At 43.9% G+C, this 12335-nt stretch overlaps 1 protein-coding gene and 1 pseudogene across 1 annotated transcript in view; one reads left to right on the top strand and one right to left on the bottom strand.

Moving 5' to 3' along the window:
• Positions 1 to 274: 274 nt before the first annotated feature.
• Positions 275 to 4303, top strand: LOC139405160 (dynactin subunit 6-like; annotated as a pseudogene).
• A 558-nt stretch (positions 4304 to 4861) lies between these two features.
• LOC139405158 (general transcription factor IIE subunit 2-like) overlaps positions 4862 to 12335 on the bottom strand; it is a 26453-nt gene continuing 18979 nt past the window's right edge. Inside the window, exons 4-8 of the mRNA XM_071147577.1 lie at positions 9192 to 9299; positions 8559 to 8741; positions 8343 to 8436; positions 7291 to 7406; positions 4862 to 6164 (exon numbers count right to left, since the gene is read on the bottom strand). Coding sequence (XP_071003678.1) covers positions 6048 to 6164; positions 7291 to 7406; positions 8343 to 8436; positions 8559 to 8741; positions 9192 to 9299 — 618 coding nt within the window. The 3' untranslated portion in view covers positions 4862 to 6047. The remainder of the gene's footprint in view (positions 6165 to 7290; positions 7407 to 8342; positions 8437 to 8558; positions 8742 to 9191; positions 9300 to 12335) is intronic.

Genomic DNA, 12335 nt, shown 5'->3' with positions numbered 1-12335 from the left:
TGTGCGGGAGCACTGGTTGGTCGGGCCAATTTAGCTAGTATGTACATGAATGTATAGTTAAAGTGACTCTGCATATAAGATAAACAGAGAGTAGCATAAAAGGGAGGAAAATGAATAATACTTTAACCATTTTCTCTGACTAAAAATATTATTAGGAGATTAGTTCAGCTGCAGTTTTGTAAACATTCGCTAGGTGACACTAAATCCCCATTAATGTCCCCACCCCCCTCCTCATCTTGTCTGCGTTCCACGCAAGCGCACAATGACGCCGTTTATGCTGAGAAGGATTTGAAATCGATTGTCGAAAAAAACTCAAGTCGATCAACAAAATGTCGGATAAACAAAATGCTCAAAAAAGGTATTACGACTCCAACTTGAATTCGTTTTTAGCTCAGTATTGTGTATCAAATAACACATTGTTACTGTTTCATAATGTTTTGTGATAGTTTGAACGTGTTGAATGTTTTAGGAAACCGCTAGCTAACGTGACTAGCTAAGTTAGCTGCTTGCTACAGCTAAAATCGTAGCTAACTAACTTGTAGACATACAGATGATTCATAAATTGTACACTTTTTGTATTGCTGATTATTACCAACACTTGGTTTTCTGTTTGTAGTGCTAAAATAGCAGCTGGCGCCGTGGTGTGCGTCGAAAGCGAGATCAGAGGGGAAGTCACTATTGGTAAGAAGACGTCAAATGTAGCATGTAGCTTAGCAAGTCAGGTAACGTCCGCTAACTATTTATTTTACAATGAGCAACAACAACTTTCGTTTGTCTGTAGTAGCTCTAGTCTCTATATAGCTTGACATTATTACACGGTTCAGGTTACTGAGTACATATCCACTTTGGAGCCGGCTAAAAATGGTTGATGTGGTAGGCTAGCGTTAAACAATTGACTGTTCATGTGTGGTCTTTCCAGGTGCCAGAACGGTGGTCCATCCCAAAGCCCGCATCATTGCCGAGGCAGGACCCATAGTCATCGGAGAAGGCAACCTCATCGAGGAACAAGCTCTTATAATTAACAGGTGAACATAACAATAGTGAATCTTCTAGAAGTGGAAGGGTGCAGTGGTGAGGTCTCTCCCGTGTTCTATTGCCGCCTCTCTTTCTCCCCCTCCCTTGTTACATCCATCCATTCTCCCTACACTTTATTCCTTCCATGCTTTTATTCTGTCTTTCCCCCCACCTCTCTTTTGCACTTGTAACGGATGTGAAACGGCTAGCTTAGTTAGCGATGCGCGCTAAATAGCGTTTCAATCAGTGACGTCACTTGCTCTGGGACCTTGAAGTAGTAGTTCCCCCTTTGCTCTGCAAGGGCCGCGGCTTTTGTGGAGCGATGGGTAACGATGCTTCGAGGGTCCCTGGTTTGTGCCCGGGTATGGGCGAGGGGACGGTCTAAAGTTATACTGTTACACACTCGCCTACCTCTTTTTCCTCTGTCATGTTATGGTCTCCTTTTCCTCTGTCATGTTATGGTCTCCTTTTCCTCTGCATTGTTATGGTCTCCTTTTCCTCTGCATTGTTATGGTCTCCTTTTCCTCTGCATTGTTATGGTCTCCTTTTCCTCTGCATTGTTATGGTCTCCTTTTCCTCTGCCATGTTATGGTCTCCTTTTCCTCTGCCATGTTATGGTCTCCTTTTCCTCTGCCATGTTATGGTCTCCTTTTCCTCTGCCATGTTATGGACTCCTTTTCCTCTGCATTGTTATGGTCTCCTTTTCCTCTGCATTGTTATGGTCTCCTTTTCCTCTGTCATGTTATGGTCTCCTTTTCCTCTGCATTGTTATGGTCTCATTTTCCTCTGCATTGTTATGGTCTCCTTTTCCTCTGTCATGTTATGGTCTCCTTTTCCTCTGCATTGTTATGGTCTCCTTTTCCTCTGCCATGTTATGGTCTCCTTTTCCTCTGCCATGTTATGGTCTCCTTTTCCTCTGTCATGTTATGGTCTCCTTTTCCTCTGCATTGTTATGGTCTCCTTTTCCTCTGCCATGTTATGGTCTCATTTTCCTCTGTAATGTTATGGTCTCCTTTTCCTCTGCATTGTTATGGTCTCCTTTTCCTCTGCAATGTTATGGTCTACATTGTAGTGATTGAAGTTGGCTGTCTGATTGAAGCTGTCTGTCTGATTGAAGCTGGCTGTCTGATTGAAGCTGTGTCTGATTGAAGCTAACTGTCTGAAGCTGGCTGTCTGATTGAAGCTGTCTGTCTGATTGAAGCTGGCTGTCTGTCTCTGATCAGTTATCCAGAGAACATAGCACCTGACTCTGAGGGAGTGGAGCCAAAGACGATGACCATCGGCATCAACAACGTGTTTGAAGTTGGGTGTAGTATCCTTTATATTGAAGTGGTACACTGACCTATAGGGTACAGCCACTGACCTACAGGGTACAGCCACTGACCTGTAGGGTACACTGACCTGTAGGGTACACTGACCTGTAGGGTACAGCCACTGACCTGTAGGGTACAGCCACTGACCTGTAGGGTACAGCCACTGACCTGTAGGGTACAGCCACTGACCTGTAGCGTACACTGACCTGTAGGGTACAGCCACTGACCTGTAGGGTACACTGACCTATAGGGTACACTGACCTAAAGGGTACACTGACCTGTAGGGTACACTGACCTATAGGGTACAGCCACTGACCTCTAGGGTACAGCCACTGACCTATAGGGTACAGCTATTTGGACATTTGACCTCTGTCTAATATTCCATATCTGTATGTGTGTATTGTTTGACCTCTGTCTGTTTGACCTCTGTCTAAAATTACATATATGTATGTGTTATTGTTCGACCTCTGTATAATATCACATATCTGTATCTTGCTGCTCTGAAAGTCCTTTTGTTGGTAAAGTATGAAACTCTCCTTAACCAATGATACTTGCAGTGTCTCAAGCTTTGAAAATTGGGGACAACAATGTCATAGAATCCAAAGGTAAGAAAGGTTCAAATGCCACAAATTCAGTAATGACGGTCTTCTTCCCAATGATCTGAATGACTGAGTGTGTCTGTGTTGATTGGTTATTAAATCACTATGGAGAGAACCCTTCTATCATCTAAACTGTTGATTGGTTATTAAATCACTATGAGGAGAACCCTTCTATCATCTAAACTGTTGATTGGTTATTAAATCACTATGGAGAGAACCCTTCTATCATCTAAACTGTTGATTGGTTATTAAATCACTATGGAGAGAACCCTTCCGTCATCTAAACTGTTGATTGGTTATTAAATCACTATGGAGAGAACCCTTCCGTCATCTAAACTGTTGATTGGTTATTAAATCACTATGGAGAGACCCCTTCCGTCATCTAAACTGTTGATTGGTTATTAAATCACTATGGAGAGACCCCTTCCGTCATCTAAACTGTTGATTGGTTATTAAATCACTATGGAGAGAACCCTTCTATCATCTAAACTGTTTATTGGTTATTAAATCACTATGGAGAGAACCCTTCTATCATCTAAACTGTTGATTGGTTATTAAATCACTATGGAGAGAACCCTTCTATCATCTAAACTGTTGATTGGTTATTAAATCACTATGGAGAGAACCCTTCTATCATCTAAACTGTGTTCTCCCCCCTCCCCCTCCAGCTGACCTGGGCAGGAACATGATTCTAACTTCTGGTTGTATCATCGGCGCCTGTTGCCAGGTCAACACCTGTGAGGTCATACCTGAAAACACTGTCATCTTTGGCTCGGGGTGTCAGAGACGTGTGCAGACAGAGCGACCACAGGTACACACACACACACACACACTGAGATTAGTGATCTACGGGTCTGTGTAGCTTTGTCTTTCCGCACTTGTTTTTAACCAAAGAACCAGTCCATCCACTGTTTCCTCATTAGCAGTGAAGAACAACATGTCTTTGTGTGTTTATGTGTTCTGCAGCCTCAGACTCTTCAGCTCGACTTCCTGATGAAGATCCTCCCCAACTACCACCACATGAAGAAGACTGTCAAAACCACCTCCGCTGTCACGCCGGCCAAAAACTAAACCCCACCAGCTCTCAGCCCCGGGCCCCAAAACATGTACCTCTCTGGCAGACAGCGAACGAAGGAATCTCTTACCACTCAAAATGTACTGCCACTACTTTAACAAGAATCTGAAGAATGTCACTGAAGTGTTCTCCTTGTCTCACCACACTGAGGTCCAGTTTCCCAGACCCAGGTCCAGTTTCCCAGACCCAGCTGGATTTAAACAGTTTAGTCCAGGATGAGGCGTGACCTGTGTCTGGGAAACTGCCCCTTGGTAGTGGAAGTGTCTGACTGTTTACCACCAAATGCTTTGTATCCAATTGTAATTAAATTACTTATTTAAAAGTATTTAGTTTGCTGTTTGGAGACTGTAGGACAGTGTTGCTGTACTCTGACTAGAAAAACTCACTGGGTGTATCCTAATCGTCTCCCCGTTCTCCCAAATATACCCTCAACCTGACACCCTAAAAACTACATTTTATTTGTCTCTCAGATGTAAATTCCACTCACTGATCTGTCATTAAGCCATAATCCAACCTTTCTATTCGCCCAGTGAGCCATCATCCAACCAGTCTATTTGCCCACTGAGCCATCACCCAACCAGTCTATTCGTCCACTGAGCCATCATCCAATCCGACAATTCGCCCACTGAGCCATCACCCAACCAGTCTATTCGTCCACTGAGCCATCATCCAATCCGACAATTCGCCCACTGAGCCATCACCCAACCAGTCTATTCGCCCAACCAGTCTTCATTTGTCTTTCCCGCGGTTCCTCCCATCCTCTCTCTTTCTCCGAATCAGATATGACCTTTTAAATGTCAGCGAGCGGCAACCATCAGGTTGAATCCAGGCCTCTATGTTATCAAGAAGACACAGTACAGTGTGTTTTCCATGACTTTATTGTGCGTCAGAGGAAAGGCCCCAGGAGAAAGGTACTGTGGGTAACGTGCTCAGTAATGAAGAAAGCTCAAGAGACCAGCGATCATCAACCAACCAGGAAGTGGAGAGATACAGGGTGTCTCGGGCTTTTGCTCTAGCCTTGCACTAACACAACCAATTCACCCAATCAATCAAGGTCTTGATGAACAGTTTTGAGTATATACTGAAGGGACAGTTTATTAGCTGAAGGGCTTCTATGGGAGTGGGGTGTTTGTCTAGCCCGATTTCAGCTCTGCTATGACTCGTTGTCATGCCGTTTGGAATGACAGCACAAAGACCCTGGGACCAGGCTAGTGTTTGTCTGAGTAAACCTGGTAGATTCTACGAGTCGTTTAGCTAAGTCAGGAGTGTTTGTGCAGGTCTGGAGCAAAACCCTGCACAACCTGTATTTCTCCAGGTTGCCATTGGTGACCACTGTTGTAAATTAATATAAGGAACAACTACAGCAGACAATACGACTGGTATTATTTTAAAAAAAAAACACTTTCACACACATCCTCTCTCCACTATCACACACACACAGTGTCCATCGTGTGCCAGACATTTACACATACAGACCCTTCTAAGGTTGCACATATCCAGTAACTTTCCCAGAATCCCCTATGTTTCCCAGACATCCCCATTGAAGCGTTACCAGATTCCAGGGAATTTGTCATTACAGGAATATTCCAACTGGGATTTCTGGAAAACCTGGGATTTTTTGGGGGGGGAAAATTTAACAGGATATTTTTGCTACCCCTAAAAGCCGTCCACCATTTTGTATTACTGCTTAGAACCAAACTGGTACAGTTTTATCAAAAAGGACAGCGAGCGTCTCTTTAGGTTGGTGTGTTTGGCAAGGACTTCACTTCAGTCAATCAGTCAGCCATCTTGTGTCTCAACGTTCCAAAATGGCTTCCTGTCCTCATCTCCTTCTCCTTTATCGTCGGGGGAGGAAAGGACACAAGAAAAGGAAGCTAGTTCACACGTTTGAGACAAGGCCCATTGTCTCCTCTTCATTGTAGTTTTGGTGAGACAAATAAAACAAGTTTATTTCCGGCAAAAACAAACTACAAAAAACAACAACTCCCAGGTCACCCCTCTCTCACTGGGCCGAGGAAGTGGGAGGGGTATAACCAGGAAGTGACATCACTTCTTAGCGGGTACGCCCTCCGAGTAGTCCTCCAGTACTCCGGCCAGATGGTCGTTGTGAGTCTTGAAGCGTCTCTTCTTCTGTCCACCTGGCTTCTTCCTCTTGATTGGTAACTGTAGCAACACAACCAAAACAGCCAATCACAGACCGGGTTAATTGTAGAAACAACCAATCACAGATAAGTCATGAGAAACATGGAGAGAAAGATAAAGAGAGTGATAAGAGCTAGGAGATGTGGATGTAAATCCGTACCACCATAAATTCACTAAATTATCACAATGTGGATAAGTAGAACAAGTTTATAACATGAATGTGCCCCAGAGTTACTCTTTTAAATGACCCTTCAACCTACTACTTCTAGTTTGAATGTTGTAGTGATCAACTTGTTAACAAATAGCCCATATCAGTATATCAGACAACCCATTCCTCTAGTAAAGGATCTTTATCATTATTATCCAAGTGTCAAACGTCCTCTCTGTTCTGTTTGGGTGTCAAGATCATTTTCGGTTTATTGTCCCAGCTATGTGACAGACCGGGGCAATTCCAGTCCTCAGGGGGGGGGGGGGCTTGATTGGTCCCCCCCAGTCCCTAGCAGAACTGATTGGTCGCCCCCCCCCAGTCCCTAGCAGAACTGATTGGTCTCCTCCCCCCCCCCCAGTCCCTAGCTGAACTGATTGGTCTCCCCCCCCCCCCCCCAGTCCCTAGCAGAACTGATTGGTCTCCCCCCCCAGTCCCTAGCAGAACTGATTGGTCTCCCCCCCCCCCAGTCCCTAGCAGAACTGATTGGTCTCCCCCCCCCCCAGTCCCTAGCAGAACTGATTGGTCTCCCCCCCCCCCAGTCCCTAGCAGAACTGAGCTGATTTAAACTAACTGCATTCTAAACTGAAGATCACGATGATTACTGGAGTCAGGTGTGTTAGCTGGAGTCAGGTGTGTTAGCTGGAGTCAGGTGTGTTAGCTGGAGTCAGGTGTGTTAGCTGGAGTCAGGTGTGTTAGCTGGAGTCAGGTGTGTTAGCTGGAGTCAGGTGTGTTAGCTGGAGTCAGGTGTGTTAGCTGGGACAAAAGTGTAACACCAATCAGGCCCCCGAGGACTGGAATTACCCAGGCCTGTGAGACAGAAATACAGACAGAAAGAGAAAGTGAGAGAGAGAGAGAGAGAGAGAAAAGAGGTAGAGAGATCCGGAGAGGTAGAGATCTGGAGAGATAGAGAAAGAGGTGGAGACAGAGAGAGAAACTCACAACTTTCTTGGGTCCAGTCTCCTGCATGGAGGAGATGCCCTGTCTCTTGAGATAGTCCTCTATCTTCTCTTCGTCCATAGAGTCCACTGGGATACTCCTCCACAGCTTGGTGAACTCTGGGACGATAGACCAGGAAACACAGACAGGATACCATTAGCTCAGGTAGGACAATAGCAGTAGTAGTTTATTACATTTTTACAAGTAGGTCGTACTCGGCAGATAAAAGCTGACTTACGGTACACAATACATACAAGTAAACAAATCAATACATACAAGTAAACAAATCAATACATACAAGTAAACAAATCAATACATACAAGTAAACAAATCAATACATACAAGTAAACAAACGAATTAAACTCAGTTAATATCCTGTATCGACTGAATGGATCCTGGTATGAACGAACTGAAAGTTCTACACTTTTATTAGACGTCATAGTAAAAAAATAATAAAAAAATCTGACCACTGGGTGGAGCCATTGAGGTCATTACGTGAAAGAGAAACCAGACCAGTGCAAAGGGAGAGAAACCAGACCAGTGCTCACACCTTCTACAGAGAACTGAGTGACTTTATGCAGTTGTACTTTAGACATTACTTCTTTAGACTTATAAAACATTTTTTATATATATATATATTTTTTTTAACCTTTGGCAATATTTACAGAATGCATTTAATGTCAATAAAGCTCCTTTAACTGAAATAAGAGAGACCTTATCAACGCACTTATCTGAATCTACTGCAAACTGATAATTAAGGGAGAAATTGTACCAACACTTTCACATTCTGCATTGGACGACATGGGAGAAACCCTACCAATGCTCAGCTTTTCAACAGATATTTAATGGGGAGAAACTATACACATGCTCTCATCTTCAACCACTGCAAACTAAATTAAGGGAGAGAACATACCAACACTCTAGTTCTAATTAACATTATATGCTCACCTTCTACAGAGAACTAAGCAAAAAGACACCATACCAATGCTCCCACTCATCTACAATGAGGGCCCCAAAAAGTAATTAAGGTAGAGAAACTACACCAACGCTCTCACCTTCGTCAACTGTAAACTGGCAGTGTTTATCATTATAGAACAGAATCTTCTTCTTGTCTGGTCTTGTCACAAAGATGATCTGGTCTCCCAAAACCTGGGGAGGAACAGAGGCCGTTAATATGTCTGACTCATTAATACTCACACACACACACACACACACACACACACACACACACACACACACACACACACACACACACACACACACACACACACCTTCAGTGCTTTGGCAGAGTTGGGTAGCCCCTCCTCCACATCATCTAGCAGTAATCCTCCCAGTCCCAGCTGGTCATGTTTATCCAACAGTCTGAGCAGGGCTTTCTTGTCCTTCAGGTGATATTTGGGCTTGAAGGCATATTTCCCATCCCTCACCTCTATCTTAGGGTTACTGGCCAGCGCCTGGGGGACGGGACAGAGACTGAGTCAAACATTTATTTCAACATTATTTACATGGGTCTCAAAACACTTGTCTGTTTGGCCCGAGGAAGAGGAGGGTGAGACGGAGGTAAATAAAAGAGAGAGGTGGAAGATATTATAGAAACTGTTTTCTGATCAGAATAATGATGGGAGGTGGTTTTAAAGATTTAACAATTGATCCATATCAATAATAATTATCATTTAACACTCTCTCTCTCTCTCTCTCTCTGGAACTCAAACGTTACTGTTACCAATTCTTCAACCAATAGGATTCCAGCTAGCTAAACGTTGCTAATAATAAAAGTCTTGCTTAACCTTGATAATATTGTCAAACGATCTACATTATTCACATTGATAAGTTTGCAATTGTCAAAAAACAGATTTTTGGCGTCATCTTATTGAAAAGGTGAAAGGTCAAGCACCAACACACACCTCAGTCATCAGCCATTGTTTCTGCTTCATGCCGATGTCCAGTAGTTTGGTCTCATCTAGAATCTCCTCCACAGTCAAGTGGTGAGTATCACCACGCTGGTGTCTGGTCTGGAGGAACAGGAAGGAACACAGAGGAACAGGAAGGAACATAAAGGAACAGGAAGGAACACAGAAGAACAGGAAGGAAAACATGATCAACTGTAACTCAATTGTAAGAAATGAAGCTAACCTGCTAGCCAAGGCTTTCAGTTTGGGCTTGAAAATATGACAAACTAGACCGCCAGTAAAATGTTGAATTTTTCAAGTATGGCATTTAGGACCTGAATGCCACCCGGGCTAGTGTGGTCTAATAGCCAGATGGACAGTTTCTAAAAATCCTTTAATTCAGTGTAGTAGGCTGAGTGCCGGACAGAGAAGAACAGAACTCAGAATCTAGGACGTTATTGGTTGGTCACGTGATACATTGTTTAAAAGAAGTCATCTGTGTAATGGCAGCTTGTCTGCATCGACTGTGTCAAGACGAGGTAGCTTCAGTACTGGGAAAAAGACAGAGCGAACACACACTGGCACACACACACAGGGCGCACACACACACACAGGCGCACACACACACACAGGCGCACACACACACACACGCACACGGGCACACACGCACACTGGCACACACGCACACTGGCACACACACACACACACACAGGCACACACACACACACACACTGGCACACACACACACTGGCGCACACACACACACGCACACTGGCACACACGCACACTGGCACACACACACACACGCACACTGGCACACATACAGGCACACACAGGCACACACACACACTGGCACACACGCACACTGGCACACACACAGGCACACACACACACTGGCACACACACACACACTGGCACACACACACACTGGCGCACACACACACACGCACACTGGCACACTGGCACACACGCACACTGGCACACACACACACACGCACACTGGCACACATACAGGCACACACAGGCACACACACACTGGCACACACGCACACTGGCACACACACACACACTGGCACACACACACACACACACACTGGCACACACAATCTGTGAACGTTATGCAGATTGTTATGAGTCAAAGTCTGGTGTGAAAAACCACCCAGGCTGTCAGAGTTACTGCACCAGAGCTGAACCATAAACATGGTGACTAACAAAAGTCTGTGTTGTTGTTGTTGTTGTTGTTTACTTCCAAAATAAAGAGTGGAGAACCAAACAATAGAGGGAGGAACTAACATCACAATAAACCCAATAAGAGACAGAGTAGAGGGAGGAACTAACATCACAATAAACCCAATAAGAGACAGAGTAGAGGGAGGAACTAACATCACAATAAACCCAATAAGAGAGACAGAGTAGAGGGAGGAACTAACATCACAATAAACCCAATAAGAGACAGACAGAGTAGAGGGAGGAACTAACATCACAATAAACCCAATAAGAGACAGAGTAGAGGGAAGAACTAACATCACAATACACCCAATAAGAGACAGACAGAGTAGAGGGAGGAACTAACATCACAATAAACCCAATAAGAGACAGACAGAGTAGAGGGAGGAACTAACATCACAATAAACCCAATAAGAGACAGACAGAGTAGAGGGAGGAACTAACATCACAATAAACCCAATAAGAGACAGACAGACAGAGTAGAGGGAGGAACTAACATCACAATAAACCCAATAAGAGACAGAAAGACAGAGTAGAGGGAGGAACTAACATCACAATAAACCCAATAAGAGACAGACAGACAGAGTAGAGGGAGGAACTAACATCACAATAAACCCAATAAGAGACAGACAGAGTAGAGGGAGGAACTAACATCACAATAAACCCAATAAGAGACAGACAGACAGAGTAGAGGGAGGAACTAACATCACAATAAACCCAATAAGAGACAGACAGACAGAGTAGAGGGAGGAACTAACATCACAATAAACCCAATAAGAGACAGAAAGACAGAGTCGAGGGAGGAACTAACATCACAATAAACCCAATAAGAGACAGACAGACAGAGTAGAGGGAGGAACTAACATCACAATAAACCCAATAAGAGACAGACAGACAGAGTAGAGGGAGGAACTAACATCACAATAAACCCAATAAGAGACAGACAGACAGAGTAGAGGGAGGAACTAACATCACAATAAACCCAATAAGAGACAGACAGACAGAGTAGAGAGAGGAACTAACATCACAATAAACCCAATAAGAGACAGACAGAGTAGATGGAGGAACTAACATCACAATAAACCCAATAAGAGACAGACAGACAGAGTAGAGGGAGGAACTAACATCACAATAAACCCAATAAGAGACAGACAGACAGAGTAGAGGGAGGAACTAACATCACAATAAACCCAATAAGAGACAGACAGAGTAGAGGGAGGAACTAACATCACAATAAACCCAATAAGAGACAGACAGACAGACAGAGGGAGGAACTAACATCACAATAAACCCAATAAGAGACAGACAGAGTAGAGGGAGGAACTAACATCACAATAAACCCAATAAGAGACAGACAGAGTAGAGGGAGGAACTAACATCACAATAAACCCAATAAGAGACAGACAGACAGAGTAGAGGGAGGAACTAACATCACAATAAACCCAATAAGAGACAGACAGAGTAGAGGGAGGAACTAACATCACAATAAACCCAATAAGAGACAGACAGACAGACAGAGGGAGGAACTAACATCACAATAAACCCAATAAGAGACAGACAGACAGAGGGAGGAACTAACATCACAATAAACCCAATAAGAGACAGACAGAGTAGAGGGAGGAACTAACATCACAATAAACCCAATAAGAGACAGACAGAGTAGAGGGAGGAACTAACATCACAATACACCCAATAAGAGACAGACAGACAGAGTAGAGGGAGGAACTAACATCACAATAAACCCAATGAGAGACAGACAGACAGAGGGAGGAACTAACATCACAATAAACCCAATAAGAGACAGAGAGTAGAGGGAGGAACTAACATCACAATACACCCAATAAGAGACAGACAGACAGAGTAGAGGGAGGAACTAACATCACAATAAACCCAATAAGAGACAGACAGAGTAGAGGGAGGAACTAACATCAC

Source organism: Oncorhynchus clarkii, unplaced genomic scaffold (genome assembly GCF_045791955.1).
Source record: "Oncorhynchus clarkii lewisi isolate Uvic-CL-2024 unplaced genomic scaffold, UVic_Ocla_1.0 unplaced_contig_2530_pilon_pilon, whole genome shotgun sequence".
Lineage (NCBI taxonomy): Eukaryota > Metazoa > Chordata > Actinopteri > Salmoniformes > Salmonidae > Oncorhynchus > Oncorhynchus clarkii.
This window is presented reverse-complemented; position numbering and strand designations above follow the sequence as displayed.